Source organism: Artemia sp. Qi Xiang Cuo, chromosome 16, assembly GCF_049724085.1.
Source record: "Artemia sp. Qi Xiang Cuo chromosome 16, ASM4972408v1, whole genome shotgun sequence".
NCBI classification, from domain to species: Eukaryota; Metazoa; Arthropoda; class Branchiopoda; order Anostraca; family Artemiidae; genus Artemia; species Artemia sp. Qi Xiang Cuo.
This window is the reverse complement of record NC_142809.1, coordinates 56651568-56674371: the sequence shown is the minus strand read 5'-3', so window position 1 is coordinate 56674371 and position 22804 is coordinate 56651568. Positions and strand designations below refer to the sequence as shown.

General features: G+C 36.8%; 1 protein-coding gene across 1 annotated transcript in view; it reads left to right on the top strand.

Moving 5' to 3' along the window:
* Nucleotides 1–21746, top strand: part of Fkbp39 (FK506-binding protein 39kD) — a 58913-nt gene extending 37167 nt beyond the window's left edge. The window contains exons 5-9 of the mRNA XM_089102274.1: nucleotides 1232–1408; nucleotides 10332–10426; nucleotides 14726–14900; nucleotides 17126–17285; nucleotides 21602–21746. Of these exons, the coding sequence (XP_088958400.1) occupies nucleotides 1232–1408; nucleotides 10332–10426; nucleotides 14726–14900; nucleotides 17126–17285; nucleotides 21602–21683 (689 nt within the window). The 3' untranslated portion in view covers nucleotides 21684–21746. The remainder of the gene's footprint in view (nucleotides 1–1231; nucleotides 1409–10331; nucleotides 10427–14725; nucleotides 14901–17125; nucleotides 17286–21601) is intronic.
* Nucleotides 21747–22804: the final 1058 nt, after the last annotated feature.

Sequence of the window (22804 nt, the reverse complement as noted above, 5' to 3'; positions counted from 1 at the left end):
TTCACTTGCAATTTTTTGTGGAGCATCAATATCTCTAAATCTGATGTATAAAGCTGAGCGGATTGATCTTGTTACACAAAAATCAACTTGTTTTACGCCATTTTCAACTAAAACGTTATGTCTCGTTGAAAGTCTTATCCTCAACTCCCTCACTGCCTGCAGAGCATTATCAGTTATGAAAATCTTTGCAAAAACTACTATTTTTTGTTTTTCAATCTTTTTGCGTGTTCTAAATCTGGGTTCTTGTTTCCAAATTCTCTATTTCCATAACTATAAATTTCTATTCTTTATTTATATATTTTACACCATATCTGAAGTCCATGGCCATTCCCAGCTCCTCCGTTGTTAATTTCTTAAATACCGTTTTTGCTTCTTTTTCATCGTTCATTCTCATGTTCCAAATCATAGTGTTCTTTTGCCTTTCCGTACTTTGTAGTTTCATTAGGCTTTCTTTTACTCAACTCAACTCTTTTGACAATTGGGCACTATCTTTCTGCATTGCGGATATTGAGCTCTTTACAACATTGTGCTCTTACGATCTCACTCATTCTCGGCGCTAATACCGCCAGCTCTTTATAGGACTCATCCAGCACACCGAGCCTAGATTCTATGGCTTTTACAGAAGATCCCAGGTCATGTAACGATGTTGAATTAGACTGTACCACTGATAATATCGTCGATATATTGTCAGCTTGTGATGTTATACTGAGCTTTTCAGCTTTCTGTGACTCCATTGAAGAACTAAAAAATAGGAGTCTGAAACGGAAATTTTAGCAGGCTGACTCTGTTCACTTTGTTTTGCCTTTCTCGACATCTTAAATCCAAATTCCCGTTACTTTTTCACCAATCTCCGAGCAAAGTATAATTAATAGCTCCTGATCAACCGGAAAATTTAAGCTAGTCCGTATAGATTAATACGAAGCCATGCCAAATTCGTGTATTCAATTCATGAAAATTCAATTCAATAAAAATACCTGGTTTCACTGTCTTGTTTGAACTGAGATATAATCCTAATACGAATGCACTGCTCGGAAGCTGAACTAATATTCGTCAAGAATATTAATATAATAATTTTAATAATAATACTAATTATATAGAATAATAATAGTAATAATAATAATAATAATAGAATATTAATAATAATATTCGTGTCTGCTTGAAGCGTTGCCTAGTGTGCATATTTTTCTTTTCTTAATGTCTTAAGACAGTAATTATTAACTTTACTTTCCAGAAGTTTCGCCACAGAAAGGCATTGGCAAAAAAGGAAATAAAAATAAAATAAAAGTAGAAATGGAGAGTGATGAAGATGAAGAAGACCAGGAAGGAGAAGAAGAGGTTGGAGACGAAGAAGCTGGAGACGAAGAAGACGAGGATGAAGAGGTGGAGGACGAAGAAGCTGAGGATGAAGGTATGGGGGTGATAGAAGGTGATTAGTTACCTCAGATCTAAGGGACAAATGGAAAATAGCGTCAGAATTTAGTTGTGTGTATTCAAAAGCGTAACTGACGTAACCCAGAATTTTGTAGATATTTCAATCAGATGGGTAAATTGATTTTAAGAATCTCCTTGCTGTGTGGGATGCATCCTCTATTTTGACTTTGGGGAAGGGGCGTTGACCCCAAGCTTTGGTTTCAATGGGGAAAGGCTATTGTCCTATTGTCCAATTTTGCGCAGTTTGATTTTCCATTTATTTAACTTTCTCAGAAAAGTAATTAAGCTAAAATAGTTGCTCAAGTATGAATTACTAAGTTGTACAGTTGTTCCGAATCAGAAAACATTCCTTCAGTAAAAGGAGCCCTTATTGGGGCCTTCCTCTCCCTCGTTGGGTACGACTTTGGCCTGCCTAGCTGAATATTTTTGCCTTAGTTATGCGTCATACCCGCAGTCTTTTCTTGCTTTCTACTACTGTATAAAGCTATTTTTTTTTTCCAATTGGAAATAAGGAGCAACATTAAAACTTAAGCGAACATAAATTATTCCGTATATGAGGTAATAATACCTTTTCCTCAATTCCTCCCTCTTTACACTAATGTTTTACTTTTCGGCACAATCTTTTAAGGACGATTCATGAAACAAAAGCTTTGCTTAATTGGAATAAAAAGGTTTCTTTAAGCACTAAAATTTAGCGTAAAGAGAGAGATTGAGGAGGGAGAGTCATCCCTCTTATAAGGAGTAATTTCTGTTTGTTTTAAGTTTTAATTCTGCTCCTTGCTTTCAGTTGAAAAAAAATATTTTTTTTAAAAATTCTGATCGTTTTTTCAAATAATGGAAAATTCTCTTCCCCCCCCCCTTCAAGAAAAATTCCTCCATGGAAATTTCTTTCCACGTAACCCCCCCCCCCCATCTTTTTTTTCTTTTTCTTTCCTCCACCCAGAAGCTTTTTCTTTCCTCCATCTCAAATATATCACTTAGTCTGCTAGGACCAGAACTTGTTGGTCCTGAAGGCCGCAAATCCTTGGTGAAGTTTCATGTTCACTTTCTTTGTCATCATTTTGCATGCCAATATACAAACTGCCATCAGGTTCATCATCAATTATGTGACTAATTCAGGGGATTGTCCAAGTACGTCACTGTCTATCACATTTGAATCAGAGCAGTCACTATTAACATCATCTGAATCTATCAGAATACCATTGCATTGTAATTCTCTAATCATTCTCAAATTTCTCTAATCATTTCCTTCACTCGTGCTGCCATAAGCCCAGGAGAAACTGTTCCTTTTAAATGTAAAATGTGCCTTTTTGAGAGTCAACAAACTTAATAAGCTGGTTTCCAAAATGTCTGTTTAAATTTCTCTTAGAGTGCCAACGCACTGCCAAACAAGTGCATTTTCAATCAAAACCTTGCTGAGCTTTTCTTTCAAATCTGAAATGTGGTATATTCTCCCTTCCTTGGACTCAATCCCCTCTAGGAACTGGTTGAATAGTGTGTTGTTCAAATCAGGCAAATTATCACATTTTGGCTTTGTAGCCATAAATTTGTCAATGCGTTTTTTGTGATCTTTTGCCTCAGCTGTCATTAGATCAATCCCACTAACTCTACTGAATACTTCTGGCAATGATCCAAAGGAGATTTTCTGTCAACACAATAGATTCACTCCGGGAAAACGTTTCTACATTGATAAGCTTAATAGAGGCTTTTTTATTACTCCCTGATTTAGAGCAAAACAAGTTACAAGTTTTGTATGAGAAGGAAACATCTGCAACCTCTAAACAATCATTTTTTTTGTAGTTTTGACATTTCCAGAGCTTGTAGATTGCTCTGGGACAGAGCAATCTAGATTTTTTCTGAGATTTTTTACTGAGGGCATACATAAACTGGCGGTGACTGTGCCATTTGGATTTATGCCATTTGGCGGTGGCGGTGACTGCTATGCCATTTTGGATTTTTCAACAAAAAGCTCTCTTTTGATGCTTCAATCAGCAATCTTCTGTATTTTGTATCACCAGTTGTTTCCAGTGTTTCAAGTTGCTTCTTAGAGCTCTTAATGAATGATAGCTTTTCTTTTCCTTCATCTTGGCAAAGAAAGCACAAAGAAAAATCTTTCTTTCTGATTTTTTGTGGGCTTCTAAGAAATCCAAGCTTTCTCTGTAGTTTATCCATCCGAAAGAATCAACTGGTGAGGAAATTGATTATTTTACATAGTTGTAGTTATAGCAGAGCAAAATGTGCTTGGGAAAAGCAATTCGCTTGATGTTTAAGAAACCCTCCCAACATCCAAGAAAAATTTTTAACAATGAATAACAAAAAAACAATATGTGATACCATTGTGTTGTCACATATATAAGCAAACACAAAACTTACTTTTGACTTTTCCAATTAAGGTGTTTCTACATACTAGAAAATGTTATTCCGGACCATTTCAGTTCATTCATTATCAATAAGACTGAATGACTTTTCATGTTGCTGAATCTTTGAAGACTCAGATCATTACTAGCACAATATTGCTATATTAAGAAACTTAAAGCAAATACAACAGAATAATGCACTTATTAGTAATATGTTTCTATTTTTAGTTTTTCGCTCTCTTCACGATTGGAAAGTTTCTCCACTTAAAACCTTTTTTCTTTACATTAAAATAATTTGCATAATTTAACCCAAATTTATCCCAAAGAAAAAGGAGTAGTGACACTGTTAGATCCAAATAGAAGTAATACGAGATAAGAGTGTAAATTTTTTTGCCAACTTCCTCTCTCACTCCATAAAAATTCTTGAATTTAACGTAGATAATTTCGAAGACCACACTGCCTTTCCATGACGATAAATAAAAGTTCAAATAGGGGTAAAATCCTTTTAATAGACAGTGATGATGATAACAGTGATAGAAATTCACAAAAATACCAGATATTTCGGTCACATATACAGTGACCGTCATCAGTAGTAAAGTAGTTTTACTACTGGTGACGGTCACTGTATATGTGACCGAAATATCTGGTATTTTTGTGAGTTTCTATCACTGTTATCATCATAGACTCATAGACTCATTTATTTATAAACAACTATCGTAGCCGTGGCCGAAGCCCCGACTAAATGGCGCTGTTTAGTACATTGCATAAAACTGGTCACTGGCGGTTTAAATAACTGACAAAAAAAGGCACGAAAGAATTGCTGTGACGGGTTGTTCGACACTTTGGCGGCACTAGTTGATTTTTATGGCGGGTGTTGGCGGTGATAGGTGCAGGTGGGGGAAGCAACGAACGGTGTTTCTGGGACGAAAGAAGGGACTGCCCAAAATTGCACATTAACTGTAAGCGCCTATCACGCAACGTTGGCAGTCGTAAGGTACTAAGGGCAGCCTCATAAGAGTTGTATTTCGGGCCTAGTATCACTTTCACTGCCCGTTTTTGAATGGCTTCCAGATCTTCACTTAGGTATTCAATATTATGAGCCTGAGGGCCCCACACAGGACACGCATATTCAAGGATTGGGCGCACATACGTGACGTAAACCGTCTTCAGCTGACTTTGTGAGAAACCCAGTCGGCGCAAGGTAATTAGCGACTGTAATGCGTAACTACCTTTTTTCACCAGACCGGCGATGTGCGCGCTAAATGAACAGTCATCACTGAAAGTAACCCCGAGAATCACTGAGGTTGAGGTAGTAGGGTACCAAGGAACCGGGCATGAGAGGTCACGCTTAAGCGGATTAAACCTCATGACTTTTGTTTTATTCATATTAAGCTGGAGGTCGTTAAAGCTACACGCCTCGAGAAAGGAGTTCCTGATCTCACTGCTGAACTGGGGATACACGTCTGACTTTTCAGCAAGATATTTCAGAAGTAGGGAGAGATCGTCCACGTATTTGAATCTGTCTTCAAACTCGAGGATAATGTAGTTAATTACCGCTAAAAACAAAAGAGCTGCCAGCTTAGTGCCTTGTGGTGCGCCACACGTTAGTTCAGCCCACTCAGAGTTTAAGTCACTAGGGAAGAGAGCATAGACACACTGACAGCGGTTACGCAGGAAGTCAACAACTAAGAGCAAAATATGCTTCCTAGCGCCCATCTTTTTGAGGTTATTTGCTGCTGTATAGTGGCGGATCAAGTCAAAAGCCTTACGATAGTCGACTAAAAGCAGGTCAACGAGGCTACTGCCTTTGTCCAACCACTCGGTAATCAGGTGGTAGAGACGTACTAGATAATGCGTCGTACTACTCCCTTTCAAGCAGCCGTACTGAAACGGATCTAGGGCTGGCTGAACTTGGGCTAGGAGCTCTCTATAAATAAAAGATTCAGTCACTTTAGCCATATTAGGCGTAATAGAAATCGGACGAAGCTGATTGCAGGACTTCGGGTCTTTGACTTTAGGTAAGACGCGGACGTAGGCTTTTTCCAAGCACTCGGGAATTTGTGCTCCTTGAAAGACTGATTGATCACTGATGAGAGTGGTTTTGCTAAAAACATAGAATATTCTCTTAAAAGTTTAACTGGCAATTCTCCTGGGTAAGAAGCACAGTTGCTTTTTAACTTTTGAAGTTCTTTATACACCGCGAACTCGGATAATTCAACGATTGTATCTTCAGAGACGTCAGCAATGAGGGCTTCGATTTCGGCTTCGGTGAAGGACGGGTGAGTAGTACAGATTGAAGTGAAAAAGGCGTTCACTTCGGCTGATTTTATCAGCGTTTTGTCGTCTTTCTGTATCATAATTTCACTGGTGGTACGTTTACCGGTAAGACGCTTGACTTCAGAGTGCCACCTACGGGGCTCACCTTGAAGGAGAGGCGAGACTTTGTCATGAACGTACCTTTTCTGCGCTGCTCGTAACAGTTTAACAATGCGGTTACGAAGTTTGTTTGCTTGAACAATATCCCCACTGCGATGTAACTGGCAGCGAGTTAAGATAAGCTTCTTTAGATCGGGTGTTACCCAAGGTTTGTCAGTATCACTAACAGTTATTTTTTTCTCAGGGACATGTTCGTGATATTTACATGACAGCAAAGAGTTGAAAGTATCAACTTTCTGGTCGATATCTGTCATAGAGCAAATCTCATCAAAGTCAAACGTCCCAATCCACTGTCCAAAGGAACGAATTGCCTCTTTAGTCATAGGTCGAGTGGTAATTTTTACTTTACGTGGTGCTGGAAGGCCAACTTTGGCCTTCCAAAGAAGTGTGTTATGGTCAGAGTTATGCAACGGACCGAGAGAGAAGGGTACTTCGTAATAATCGGGAATGTTCGTGAAAATAAGATCTAATATACTACCACTGACGTGAGTAGGGATTGAGACAACTTGCTTAAGGTCAAGCATGCTGGAGACCCATGCCTTATTAGTCTGATTGAAATCACCAGCGATTACAAAAGCAGGCGCTGCGTGTCTGCGGCGTAGGTCATCAGTGCAGTTTTGGATATACTGGATCAGTTCTTTTCTGTTCTTTGCACTTTCGGGGTAGTAAACTGCAGCTACAACCAAGCACGAATATCGCTTTGATAGGCGCTTTGGTTTGCATTCGACCCAAATTACTTCATGGCATGATTCACTGGGCTGACTTAGTAATTTACAAGGTAAGTCTTCCCGAAAGTACAGTCCGACCCCACCGCCTCGTCGGTTAATCCCTCGGTCGCGTCTCGTATTAAAAAAACACTTGTACCCCTTGATATGCCCGGTTTCATCGTTAATATCCCAACATTCTGTGATAACAGCAATGGGGGAACTCGTCTGTTTGAGAACTACTTCAAGTTCGTCGGTTTTATTGTTTAGTGATCGGGCATTACATACTAGGATATTGGGAAGTCTGCACTTCGACAAGAAAAACTCAGGTGTTAGGGGGTGGGGTACTTGACAGTGACGATACTGGGTCAGCGTACCACGGACGAAGCGAAGGAGGGATTTCACTAGGAGGGATGCAGTTAACTACTGTCAGAATACGTTCCCTTGCTGTACTGAGAGACCTCGCTCTGTTGTTAGAAACGAGAACAGGGATAGCACAATTTTTATTTCTTTGGCCTCCTCTTTTCCCTCTGTGGCTACGCTTGGAACGCTGTTGACTTGGATTGACATCTGGCGGCTTTCTCAACAGTCGAAAGAGCCTTAAGTTAATGAAAATAAATGGCGCCACTGTCAGACGAGATGAATTCAGTTCGTATAAATCAGCTTTTCCGTACTTTAATGCCATCGTTATTGCACTAATGGAAACTATGACAGTCAAACTTTCGATTATTCATACCACCACAGCAGAAAAGAAACCATGAGAAAATTCACAAATAAAGCTATACTTGTACGACGCTCAGGCTGCTATTTGAGCGCTCTGGAACGCCATCTCCAATTAAACTCCAAATTACAAAATAGGTGGCGCCACTGTCAGCGAGATGAATTCAGTTCGTATAAGTCAGCTTTTCAGTTCTTTAATGCTATCATTAGTGCTCTAATGGAAACTAGGAAAGTCAAATTTTCGATTACTTACACCATCACAGCAGAAAAACCACGAGAAAATTCACAAATCAAGCTATAATTGGACGACGCTCAGGCTGCTACTTGAGCGCTCTAAACGCCATCTAATAAAAACCATATAAATCCATAATAAAACCATAAAAATCATCACTGTCTATTAAAAGGATTTTATCCCTATTTGAACTTTTATTTATCGTCTTGAAATTAAATATAAGAATTTGTCCAAGGGTATCCAAGGTATTTGTCCAAGGGCTGGTATCCCTGCATGGTTAGTTGGATTTTCAAGTATAAGCTGCCAATTACCTCTGACTAGTTGCCAATGGTTGCTCAATAATCATTTTATTTTATAAATTGCTTGTAAAACAATTGCAAGAAAATATAAATTACATAAATTGCAATTTATTGCAATTATACAAAAGTATATAAATTGCAATTTATAAATTGCAAGAAAAACAATAATAAAAACAACTGGTTTGCGGAAATTCACTGGTAATTAAAATTGTATTTATTAACAATAGCTGCATTTTCAGGTACCTGTATAACCTATGACACCACAAGAAAAATAAAAATGAAATAAGCATCTGGCAATTTACAAAGCAAGAAAGCAAAAAAAAACTGGTTTGCGGAAGTCACTGGTAATTAAAATTGTAGCTATCAATAGCTGCATTTTCAGGCACCAGTATAACCTATGACACCACAGTAATAGTTAATAAGATGCATCCAATTATTATCTGTAGTTTTAACCTTTGTAGCCCCAACTTCATTTCTACGTTCAATCTCAGGTTAAATTACATAAGCAATATAGTCTTTTGTAAGTGTAATAAGCCCACCCCAATGGTCCTCCTGTCTGTCCCATCGTGCAACATTATAGTCTTTAAATTTAGGACTCCACATATCTGGAGTTAGATTGGAGTTTGAAGTTACTCGGTTCCACAGAGGGTGGTACTTCTATTATTAATATTACCTTAGACCTTAGTTCCTCCAGTGCCATCTGTGGTTCCTAGGACACGAAGAAGCCTCTCCATTCATCAGGAATGGCTGACGTTGTGATGATATCCTCCCATTCAGGTGTCAGTGAGGTTTCAGTCATCTTCTGATCCCAGTCTAGTGTACTGCGCAGTGTATTCTTCGGACAATCTCTTCTAAGCGTACCGTCGGGTTTCCAGCTGAGTGCTATACTAGGGAGACGACTTCCGTCCATTCGCAGCACGTGTCCAAGGTAGGGCTAGCGTTTTTTATGAACAATGTCCGTAACAAGCGGCTGGCCAGTCCTTTGATGAATTTCCTTGCTAGTGACTTTCCGCTAACAGTGAACCTTATGAAATTCTTAAAAGCCTCTATATGCTTCCCCTGTTGCTGCTGTATCTTCCAACATTCGTTTGAATATAACAATTTTAAGGAACCTTTGCTGAAGCCATGGAACCAAGGATTTCGCAAAAAAAAACATGCTGTTCCAAGTAAAATTTTAATTGAATAATATTTTTGTTATTAAATTAAATTTGTATTATTAATTTCTTTTTAATTATTATTAGTTATTAATTTATTCTATTATGATATGATAAATTTGTATAATTTTTGTATTATTTAATAATGATTAAAGTTGAAGTCTCTAAATTATTGTAAGTCAACTAGCCAACGAACTGGTCGGACGACACGTATAAAAGGGAAAAAACCGTAGCATCTTTTGTGAACACCAGGGAAAAAATAATTCGTTCCTACAAACTTGCAAATCTGCTTAACCCCCCCCCCCCCCCATAAAGAAAAAAGAAAGAAACTTTGTGAAAGTTGTAACTGGATTCCCCAGAAGGGAGACAAAAGAGATATACCTACAGGCATTGAATTTGTCACTTTAAGAAACTCATTGACCGTATGTGATCTCAATTATGAGGAATGGTCGCTTGCCTTTAGGCTTTAGGCATAAATAATAAGAAAAATATATACTCTCTTCTCTGAGTACCAAATCAAATCAAATCTCTGAAACCAAATCACATGATTGTTTTCAGTTTATTGGTTGTATTAGTATTGTGAACACTTGCCAATTATGTAAATTAAAATCCGTCTGTGAGCAAGGCTGATAACCATATATGGTTTCTTTAACTCAAAACCTGTTTCTTGGGGTTAGTTCGTTTTTATTCTAGACAAGCTTTAGTATCCTGAAGATTTTTTTGCTGTAGCCCATTGGCTGCCGATTGATATTTTGGAGAGGTGTTCTTGATATTAGACAGCCTTAGTAGGCTGGAGGCCTTCCGCTGGAGCTCATTGGTTGCAGTATTTTATCTGCAGCCAATCATATTCAGCAACGTCCTATTGGTTATGAAGGTAAAAGAGTTCAAAAGCTGAAAAAATTTTAGTTCGCAGCTTTTTTTCCCATACCATGCCTGCTCACTTTTTGCTTTTGACACATTCTTTTCATTTTATGTCTTCATAGATTTGATATTTTCAGAGCCAGAACCAAAGAAAAAGAAAATAGAGCCAGAATCGAAGAAAGTGAAAAAAGAGCCAAAAGTTGAGGAGCCTCAGCCTAAACTTTCAGAGAACGTAAGTCTTCTCAAATTCTGTTGTATATGCTTATTCAGCGACCCACACGGGGTGGGGTGTCTGCCATACATCAAGATGTTGTTTTTCATCCATGTAGCCACATTTTTACGAAGAACAAGAATAAAATATAACTAAATGGAAAAGTCAGTATCTCAGAAACCAAATATTCTACCAAAGACGTTGCCTTTTATTGCGTGTTTATCGTAGGTGGAGGTTTTGCAAACTTACTTGAAATTTGACTAACTGAAATGGAAAACTTACTCAAAATTCACAAGGGAAAGCAATGCTTTCGAGGAGTACCAGACCTCTTCGTAATCTTACCGTTTAAGGGGCCGGCAGGGGATTCGAAGAAAAAAACTCATATTTGCCGATTTCATATCAGAGGCTTTCACTTTTGAAAAGCTCAGGAAAGCTAATACTATTTTAGCATATTCTTGTAGCTTACTTTTACATTTCTTTTTCTTTGGGGGGGGGGGGGTTAATTTGGAAAAGGGATTTTTGACTAAAAGTTTTTGTTTTGATCTCTTTAAATTTAAGGGAATTGTTATTCACCTCTTTTCCAAAGAAAAACTTCAAAAATTAAATATTACTTTACAGATATTACTTAAAACCTATACATTCCATTAAATCACTGTAGTATGTTTTTTTTCTTTGGTGGGTGAGTGTTTAAACACAAAATAAGATTATTTTTGTCACTCTTGTTTTGCCTAATTTATATAAAAGTGACGAAACGATTTCACAAATAAACCCAGAAAACTAAGTAAGCCCAGTAGTGTTACGATAATCTGGACATCGGTGTATCTTGTTTCAAGATATATTTTTTTTTTAGAGTTAGGTGGATCAGAAGAAGTACTTTTCGCCTAACTTGGCTGAATAATTATTTTTTTTTATTTAGTTTCACATTTAAGAATACGATTAAATTGGCTGCTAACAAAAACATATTAGTTGTTGCAAAAACCCTCATATTTGGGGAATAATGCCATGCTTTGAGGAACTTTAATCTGCGTTTTTGGTTCACGTTTTGAAGAATTTTGATGCTTTAACTCAAAAAGTGTTTTGCTCCAAGACATACATTTAGATGAGAGTAAGAAACCTGAAAAATGTGTTGAATGCTTTTGACTGTTAGTAAGGTATGTTCAAGGGTTTGTATTTATGTTCAAGGAGTGTTTTCTTTTAGGTATTTTGCACGTATCTTTTTTTTCTTTATCTTGCATTTTTTGTTTTCTTTTCTCTCTAAGGTTATTTGCCAAGTTACCTGTTCCTAAAAACATTGGGTTGTCATTAAATGACTATAGTTTGACTTATAAAATAACGTACTAATAAAACAACGTTTGAATTATAAAACAACGTACTAATAAAATATATTATTGTAAAATGCTTATTAAAAATTTCAAAAATATAGAATTTTTACATAAACAATATTGCTATATAATTTTTAATTGCCCAGACGTTGCTAAACATCTTAAATCTCTCCGAGAACAAGCCGTGGCGAATTGTAAGAAAAAGATCCAAGTATCTTATTCCAAAATTGTTGCCAATCGGGGGAAATACAGTAGGAAGACCCTTGCTAAATTGTATTCTGTTTTTACTGATCATTCAATTTTGTTCCTTTCTGGTGTTTATCCCATTCTTGGGCGAAAAAATACCCGGTCATTACGTTCTTATTATTTTCGGTTTTCGCGTTTTCTACTGTATTTGCCTCCGTGGTACCGGAACCGTAACCTTGTTTCAGTTTTTGGGCTTCCAGATATAACTGAAAAGCTAGTTGAGCTTGCTGAAAAACTCCCCCAGACAGTGAAGGCTCTCCCAGCTCATCATGGGTTTGTACGCCTCCTTCATTGATTTAGTGTCTTTACTGTGTTTTTAGTCGATTTGTATGTATTTTTTCTTTTCTTTTATTTATACTCCGCTTTTGTTACCTTAGCGGGTTAAAAATAAATTATTATTATTATAGTAAAACGCCAATGAGATAGTGTTGGTAAAATGTTAGCCAAGCAGTGATATGTATATTATCATATCTTTATTTATTAAATAAAAAGAACAAACTTTTTCAACTGAAAGTAAGGCGGAACATTAAAACTTTAAAACGAACAGAAATTATTACGTATATTAGGGGGTTCGCCTCCTAGTCAATACCTCGCTCTTTACGCTAAAGTTCGAATTTGTTCCAATTCTTAAGAATGACCCCAAGATCACAAATACCGTTTAATTAGAATAGATAGCTCTTTTGAAAGTACTAAAAATTTAGCATAAAGAGCGAGGTATTGACTAGGGGGCAAATCCCCTCACAAGCGTAATAATTTCTGTTCGTTGTAAGTTTTAATATTGCTCTTTACTTTCAGTTGAAAAAACTTGTTTTTTTTTTGAAAAAAAACTTCATAGAAATGTCCCTTCCCCCAGGAAAACATCCTCCATAGAAAGATGCTCCCACGTAACTCCATCCTCCGATCCCCCCCCCCAGAAAAAAATCCCTCCTGAAAACGTATGTATACTTCCCAATAACCAATACTATATGTAAACAATGGGCAAAGTTCATAACTTGCAGCCCTTCCCCCGGGGATTGTGCGGGATTAATTCATCCTCAAAGATATATTTATTAGATTTTTGACTATGCTGAAGAAAATGGTAATCTCAAATTTTTGATCGGGTGACTTGAGAAATAAATAAGCGTGGGAGGGGGCATTGTTGCCCTCCAATTTTTTGGTCACTTAAAAAGGGCACTAGAACTTTAATTTCCGTTCGAATGAGTCTCTCGCGATATTCTAGGACCACTGGATGGATACGATCACCCATGAGAAAAAAAAAAAAAAAAACAAACAAACTTTCTTCTGGCAAAAAATACAAAATTCCACATTTTCGCAGATAGGAGCTAGAAACCTCTTCATTAGGGTTTTTTGATACTCTGAATATGATGGTTTGATTTTAATTAAGATTCTAACACTTTTAAGGGGTGTTTCTCCCTTTTTCGAAAATAATGCAAATTTTTTCAGGCTCGTAGCTTTTGATGGGTAAGACTAGACTTGAAACTTATATATTTGAAATCAGCATAAAAATCCAATTCGTTTCATGTATCTACTGGTATCAAAATTCCGTTTTTTGGAGTTTTGGTTACTATTGAGCCTGGTTGCTCCTTACTTACAGTTCGTTACCACTAACTCTTTGATAAGTGCCTTTATTTAAGTGTAAACAATTTCAATATCCAAAGCCCCACTTCCCGACTATTCCTTTGAGTGGGAAATAAGGCTATATCCCATTTGGGTAAAAACGGAGACTTTATCGTTATTTGAGGACAAAATAAAATACAAGAAAAAGGCCTGGATTAGTCGATGGAGCTTTCCTAGCTTTAGGAAATAGGCTATGAATCTCTTTCTTGGAAAGGAATAGTAAATAACGCTGTTTGAATTACTGCAACACAGTATATCGGCCACTTAGACTGGCAAGTGGCATATGTTGTATTTAATGTGTATAAAACAGGTTCAACAAATATCATTTAAGTCAAAAACCACTCAAATTACCTCAGACACAATCTTTAGGATTAGAATTTTTAGTTGGCAACAAAATATATTGAAAGTAAAGGGATTTTTTCGTGAATGATAATGCTAAGAATTTTATTAATCCAAACCGTTTTTAAGTAATTTGAAATTAAATAGAATTGTTAGAATTACGTTCATAGACTACAGATTTAAGTATTTACAGGAAGCACATTGAAGCACATCTCGGGGGAGGGGGGGGGGGTAACAAATGCCGTTTAAGTCCAAAATCACTCAAGTTAACACATACACTTAATCTTAAGGATTAGATTTTTTAGTTGACAAGAGAAAGCATTGAAACTAATGTAATTTTTTTCGTTGGTAATAATGCTAAGAGTTTTTTTTTTTTTTTAATATAAACCGTTTTTAAGCAATCTAGATTTAAAACTAATAGAATGGTAACAATTACAATCATGGATTACAAATCTTATTGTTTACGGGAGGGCTATGGAAACATAACGGGGGGGGGGGGGGTTAACAAATGCAGTTTAAATAAAAGGAAACTCAAGTTAACACAGGCACTTAATCTTAAGGGTTAGAATCTTTAGATTGAAACTAATGTAAATGTTGAAGCACATCTATCTGAAGGGGGTGCCAAATAGCCAGCTCTCTTCTCCTTTAGAGAACTCAGGAGAAGACATTAGAAGATTTTTTTACGACGAGGATAGGTCCGATGCTTCCCGTTATTGCTAATTTTAGCCCGTGTAAGAAAAAATGGGGAATTGTCCTTTCCACTATACCTGTATGCTTATTGAGCTCTGATTTTTAGGGGAGAAAACTAACGAAGGCAGAGAAGAGGAGGCTAAAAGCTGAAAAGCTTCAAGGCGCGCAACCAGAGTCCCCCAAGCCTCAACAGCTGAAAATGGGTGTACAAGTAACAGACTTGAAAGTTGGACATGGCCAAGCCGCTCAGCCCGGGAAAAGAATTGCTGTATACTATGTTGGTTAGTCTTTAACTTTATTTTGTTTCTTTGATTAGGACCAAATGAGAGTGGTAAACTGGTAGTGTTAGTGACGAAATAGGAAATGGTAAGTGTAATTTAAACCACTTTGAGGAAAATTCTTCTTTGATATTTTATTACGACTGAGTATCCAACAATTAAAAGAATTTGAGGAGAGTGTTAACCGCAGAGATGTAGTTTGCCTCATCACTTGCCAACCGTCACCACCCTTTCACTTTTACCATCATAGCCAACATCGCTAGGTGACGGAAAACTTACTCTGACCTTGTGCCATACTGGGAAATTAATTCTTCCCAAACAGAAGCTTACCAAAAAAACACGTTTTTCAATGGGCGACGGGAAATCTGGCATTTAATTTAAATAATAGCAAATAATGTAACATGTATTTAACCTTTTTACCAAGAGAAGAGAACCAGTTTATAATGCAACATCCCCGTTCAATCTGTCTTGAAGGTACGCCACTCAGCAGCCCAAAGCATAGTATCCCATTTGATTCATTAAGATGACATAGCTCTTTACGTTTGGTTAATACTGATTCCAAAACTTCGGCCCAGAATAAAAGAGCAGGTTAAGCAGACATTGCTTGAAGCCAGGTGATGAGCCTCGGGGCTACCTTTTCCTCCAATGATTAGACCTCTTTAAATAACAGAGGAAGCAACTGGTGGTTGAAGCCACGTGATGAGCCTCAATGCTACCTCTTGCTTCAAATCTTAGACCTTTTTAAATAATAGTGGAAGTAACTGGTGGGAGGATCTTTCCATGGAAGATTTTTCCTTGGGGGAAGGGACATTTCTATGAAGGGGGCGCTGGATTTCCCAGCATTATTTTTAAAAAAAATCAGAAATTAAATAAAAAACAAATTTTTTCAACCGAAAGTAAGAAGTAACATTAAAACTTAAAACGAACAGAAATTATTACGTATATGAGGGGGGTTCGCCCCCTTGATAATACCTCGCTCTTTACGCTAAATTTTTTTAGTACTTTCAAAAGAGCTATACTCCGTTTACTTTTTGCTCGTTTTGAGTTTGACTAGGCTATCTATTGTAATTTCTGTTAGTTTTGGGTTTCATTTATTTGTTAATGGTGATTTGTGGTAGTTTTACACTTGGAAGATAAAAAAACAAACTCGTTGAATTTGACAACGCTTTCGTCCGTAAAAACTTAAACAATAAGAATGTGTTGGTTCCCAAAGCCAACTATGTTTCTAAGTTTTTAAGAACAACTTTCTAGGTTTTTAAGAACACTTCTGGTGTGTAAATTACTCTTTTTCCCCTTCCTTAGCACTTTTCAACAAAACTAAAAGAAAAACTCAATTAAAACTTCCTTATTAAACTTAGAAACCTTATTTTCCACAGGGGGGAGGGTATTTTCCAAAGAGGGGGTATTTTCCGCGGGGGTTACTTTCCGTTGGTTTGGCGGGGGGGGGGGCATTTTTCGGGGGTTTAAACACCACCACCACCCCACTCACTATATTCATTTATGTTATTTTACTGTGTTCATGGCCGTATATGTGACATTAAAATACACTTATTTGTCTATCTATCTAATATGCAGAATAATTGTACCAAACACATTTTGCATGCAGACCCACAATACTTACCCCCACCCCCACCGCCCTAATGTCCAAATCTATAGCGCAAATTCATTTCTAAAGTAACAAAGAAACTAACAAAAAAAATGATGTGTTCTAGAATTTTACACAGCGTAAACTTGAGTGAGTGGCGCATAATACACAAGTACAAAAATTCCTTCCCCCTAAATAAATAAAAAAAAAAAAACTCAAATAAAATTCTCAAATTTGGAAAGCCTTATTTTCCACGGGGGGTATTTTCCGGGGTGGTAAACGCCGGCCATCCTAGGAACAGTTTTGGTTAACATATATCTTTGAAAGGGAGATCACCTGTAATCTATAAGGTGTTTTTAAAGTAAGACTCTTGACGTACGTATGAATCCAGCGTCAGAGAGAAATCTTTTTCCCTATTAGAAAAGCAAAAAGTCAAAACTAAAAAAAATACTTTTTTGGTGAAAACTTTTCGAAAACAACTCTTTTTACGCCGTATTGAAAGTGTTCCTCTGCGACTGATATCCTATTGATCGAAGTTATTGCAACATGTCAGAGGGGAGGGGCTGCCGCCAGAGGTTTCGTAAGTTTTGAGGGTTGAAATATTTGTGTTTTATGCTAAATTTGTAGTTATTTTATATTTTAGGGCGACTCCAGCACAACAACAAACAATTTGATGCCACACAGAAGGGACCTGGCTTTAAATTTAAACTTGGAACAGGCGAAGTCATAAAAGGTTGGGATGTTGGTATTGTAGGGATGAAAGTTGGAGGCAAACGAAGAATTGTGTGTCCACATCAAGCGGCGTAAGTACATAGCTTTTTTTTCATGGTAATGTGAAGCGTTCATTTGACCAAGAAATAAACAACAAACAGTGTGGAAGGTCCATTACTGATTTGATTTTGATTCATCAGTTGTTCAGATACTTTTTAGTATTTTCCAAATCAAAGGAAAAATTATCGGGGGTGTTGTTTGTGTCTCCTTATGTGTGGGAAATGTTCTTAAGTATACTTTAGGGCGGACTTGGTCAAATTGGTCTCAAATTAAGAACTGCGAGAGTAAATCAGTCTGTTTGGTGCTAGAATTTCCAAATGTATGAATATGGAATTGCCAGAAAGCCTTGAAATTAAATTATGAAAATTAAAACGAACAAAAATTAAATGAAAAAGTTTTTCCAAAAATAAGTTGTAAAAACTATTTCAACTAAAAACGAACAGTAAATAATTTAAAAACGTTTCACCCCAAAAATAAGTTTTTCAAAGAAAAGTAGAGCCACATCCCAGATTTGCCTCTCACTCACTCGGACTATTCGTCTTGGATTTTCTGCAATTAGCCATGGCTTGATGCATGCCCGCAACTACTTGATTTTAATTCAAAATCAAGTAGTCTTGGCAAAAAGCCAAGACAGATAGTCCGTATGAATGAGAGACAAATCAGGGATAAACCCTTTTTAGGATTATATAAAATAAGTTTCTTTTTTTTAAAGAAAAGTAAAGAACCCTATTAAAACTTACGACGAACAGAAATTAAGATCAGTGTGTAACTTTCGGTTCGTTTTAAGTTTGAATTATTTTATTGCATCAAATTGTTCCTAGCCGTCATAGGACTTAGTGTGGCTCCTTACTTTTCTTTGAGTTGTTTTGGAAAAGGTTTTTTTTTTATTAATACTTAAAAAGGACGATACCAGCTAAGCGGGACGAATTCGTCTTTTGTCTGAACAAAGAATATCTAACAGGTTTATCGAAAAGAATCGAAAAGGAAATTAAAAAAAAGAGAAAGAACTTAAATATTAAGCTGCACCTCAAATTCTATTTTTTTTTTGTTTTTTTTTTTTGAAAATTGTGTCATATTGTATTCTTTTGTGAATTTCACGGTAGCTTCGGATCAAAATCCAGAGATATGCCGATTTCCCTAAGAGGGTTGAAAACCTAAGAATTTTCTTGGAGGGCGAGGGGCTATATTAAAGAAAGCTATTTTTAACCGTTTACAAAAAAAAGTAATGTGTCGTTCTGACCTATGTTCTAAAGTTTCTATGTGTTTGCGGAAAGGGATGGTGCTCATTGCCCTTCAAGGAGGCACACTTGTGCCTCTATAAAGAGGCGACCCACCACAATGTTAAGCGATTTCCGGTTCTAGCGGTCGCAGAGAGACAGCGGTGATCGCAATTTGTAGCCCAAGCTCCAACTAAGAAAAGTGCAAATTTTCACCCCCCCCCCCCCTCTGACTTTATCTTCATGTGTAAAAGTGGGCCGGAAGTCTCGACCCTCCGACCAAAGCCCTCCTTTAATGTTGTCCGATTGGGCTGAAATTTAGAGGCTAAGATTTCCTAGGGCCCGGGAGCTTATCTTCGAAGTTTTCCAAAAAACAAATATAGCCACTTAAAGTTCATTTCTCTTTTTTTTTTATCAGCCACGCCTACAGGCCACAGTTGGCAACGGATCCGGGTGAATGAGGACTCATTCGAACCGGAATTCAACCCAGCAGGATCTTTTGATATTTTCAGACCGAAAAAATTATCCCCCGAATTTACATCTACGAAAAACCTCGTTTTCCTATAAGAGCCCATGTTAATTTTTCCCACCACAGCCCCCCTTTAACGTTGTCTGTTTTTATTGTTTAAAAAAAAGAGTTGTGAGAAAGTCAAACTTTAGCGTAAAGAGCGTGGCGTTGAGGAGGGAACAGCCCCTTTCATATACGGAAGCGGGGGTTTGGGGGGCGGTAGCCCCCCAACTGCACTTCCTAATCCCTGTACGTTTTAAGGTTCGAACTTGTGACTCAGCCTCTTTAACTCTTTAGAAAACGTAGTTTTTTTCAAATAATTTACAATAAGACCACTTACTGCAACAATGAAAGAACAAGAAACAGGAAATGAGGCAAAAACTAAGTGAATAAAAAATAACAAAACAAATGTAAGACATATTGGGTAGCGCTAATAGTAGTAAACGGATTTATTTAAAATGGTATTTGCCTAAACACTGCTTAATACCACCCTTCGCTTAAATAAAGGCATTATTGGTGATTCCACTACCTTTTATGGCAGGATACCCTACTCTTCAGCAACCCTATTAACGCATGAGTGCCAGGCTTACTTACTTTACGTTATTAGTAAACACGATAATAACACTTCACAATTTACAACTACTGCACTAATGAAAAAACCTAAGTTTTTCCTGACGTGCAGTAAAACAGCTAGCCATTTAAAAAACACACGAATAAATAACAACTAAATAAACTAAAAAATGGGGGGGGGGGGCGCCAAACCAAACTCCTTCACATTATAAATTGCAAATTAACTTCTACCTCCCGAACTCTCTACCCCAGGACCTCCCATACACCCGTTCCTCCCTACCATCTCCATTCACCCTACCACTCCCATCCACCCGTTACTCCCTGCCACCCCAACCTCCCAACCACCCCTTCCTCATTAAAAAATAAATAAATAATATTAGTAATAATAAATTAAATTAAATTCACATATTTATTAACCATTTTTTAACAAATATTATTTTACCTTTCTCTTAAAATCCAAAAGATGTTCAGCCGTCCTAATGCTCACTGGTAAAGAATTACAGACGGCAGTTCCATGAAACTGCAATTGGAATCCCGATCTCGCGCTAATTCTAAGCTCACCACCAAATTTTCACTGTTCCTCGTATCATATGCATGAATATCACAGTTAGCACGGTAAATATCACGAAAAATACTTAGGACTAGATTATGCACGCACTGGAAGACAAAAATTGCTGCTTGATAGTCACGTAGTTGACCCACGTTGGACAAATTTAAAGCCCCGAAGCAAGCGCTTGTATCGTTCATATCTTTCACATAGTTGCCTATGGTCCTCATTGCTTTGTTTTAAAGAATTTGAACTCTTTTGAAGTTGCTGTAAAAGTTGCTGCTCCAGATCAGACAACCATATGATATGTGTGGAATTTCAGTTTTTAATTAAATAGGATTAATTTTATATCGATGTTGCCTATGTTGCTGGATAATGGCCAAAATTGAAAAAAAAACTTTGATGTTTATCTTTAATATTAGCTGGAAGTCAAATTGAGGAGTTGTCCTCTAAATGAGGTCAAACAGGAGAACAAGGCTATGTAGAATAATATGGGAGAAAGAATATTTAAAAAGCTAATATTATAATAAACGCTGACAAAGTTGGTGCCAAACATCACAATATGTTTTTTTGCTTTCCTGGAAGATATTGTCATATTTTTTTTTCTTGTGAGCAAGAACTCAAAACTCTTGTATTTTAAGCAATTGTGGGACCTATTTTCCCTTTTTTAAAACAAATTTGATGAATCACAATTGTGGGATAATTGTAAGGGTGTGGGGTTCTTCTATTTCTCCTAAAATATTTGTGTACTTCTTTCCATTAGTATAAAACGGAAAAAATCATGAAGATGGCTAAAATTTGTTTCCACACCTATCCTGCTCATATATAGCTGTCAAAGGGTAAAGTTGTTTTTTTTTTTTTTTTTTTTTTTTTTTTTTTTTTTTTTTTTTTTACTCTGTGTTGCTGCAATCTTAACAGAAAGGAAATTCAAGAAAAATTCTTCCCCGGACAATTCCCCCCGCGGAAGATACACCGAAAAACTCACCTGTAGAATATTCTGCGGGAGTTTTAAATTAAATATAAATGACCTAATTGATTTACTTTGATTGCATATCCGAATGCAAAGAGTTGGGAAAGATATGCGAATTAAATTCATTTTAATAAGGAAAAGCCCCCCCCCCCCGCGGAAAATTTTCCTCACATGTAAAATGGCGATAGTATTTTTAAATTTGGAAAGTCTTTCAAATTTATACCAAATTAGGAGAGTTTACTGAAAAGGAAGTTTGATAAATCTGGAATTGTGTTAGATGATAAAATTCATTATTAACTAACCCGTTTATTGAATATCCAGAAAATATGAACAATTTTGCCAGAAAAACTGTCAAAATTTTGTCTTTAGTGGTGTCTATTTCATTAGCGCGAAAAGTATTAAGAGGGCCGGGGGGGGGGGCATGCCTAAAACTTTTTTTTACAAATTTAGATTTTACATGTAGATTTGTTTTGATTTTTGGATGGTTGATATTAGCACAAAATGTTGTTAGATCTCATATGTTGTTTCTTTTATAGGTATGGGACGAGAGGTGCACCCCCTGCAATACCTCCAAATAGCACCTTGGTCTTTGATGTAGAATTAAAAGAAGTGCTATAGATAGGACCAAGTATTTTGTTACTTTTTTATGAAAGAACGCCTAAATAAAAGTCATTACCAGTTTCCACGTGTTACTTAAACGAATGCAGAAATACTGGCAAAGCTGTTTGAAGAGACGATTAATAACATTTTTGGAATGGTCAGAGACTTTAGGTGGTAGTAATTTAGTCTTAAGTGGTTAACGGCCTTAACAAGCGTTGCGCTGCATCTTTTGGGGTTTGGCTGAACTTGTTGTTGTTTGGGGTTTGACGCGTTCGACCAATCGGTCATATGCGTTCGTATCAATCGATTATTCTGTACGAATGAACTTACAAATCTCTTCGTACAGCACCTAACGGATTGTAGCTTATTGTGATGTCTAGTATTACTGTTAATCTGTACAAATGGTGGAGAAATAGATAGGTGCTTCTCTATTGCTAATAGCGTTTTCAAAATAATTGTCGCTTTGTTCTTGAGTTTTAAGTCATGAGATGTCAAATCAGCGATATCAATTGAGTTTGGAATTCTGGCGTAAATTTAATTCCTCCTTCCTGTTAATGCATCGAATAAGCATCCAATTGTAAGATTTGTTTTCTCCTGGGAGACGTTTTGATTCTCGCTGTTGCTTCTCTCCTAACTGCAGATTTCATTTATGATTCGATGTGATCATCCCTGTCGCTTTTCTTTGTAACCACAGATCTCTATGTCCACAATTTTCATTTGAGATTTGTTATGATGGTCTTTGTCACATGTCTTCTAGCTGCAGATCTCGTTTGTTCTTCATTTTCATGCATCATTACCTCAGTCTTTTTTCCATGCCTTTTCTTTTAGCTGTTTGGATTCATTTAAAATCAAGTGCTATTTCGCATTACGTCATAGATACTGAAAAAAATTCTTTCCCCCCAGTCCTTATATTTTTGCTTTAATTGCGTCGTTGTTTAATTCAGTAACAACCAGGAATGTTCCAATGCATGTATCCTCTGAAATATCTTAAGTCACGCATTAGTATAATCATCGTTTTATTCTTTAGTCTCAAGTTATATGGTTATAAATCAGTACTATCTGTTGAATTCAGAAATTCTGTATTTTTATTTGCAATTCAATGTGATTTGTTCATGTTTCTAGTTCCATGCCTTTTTTTT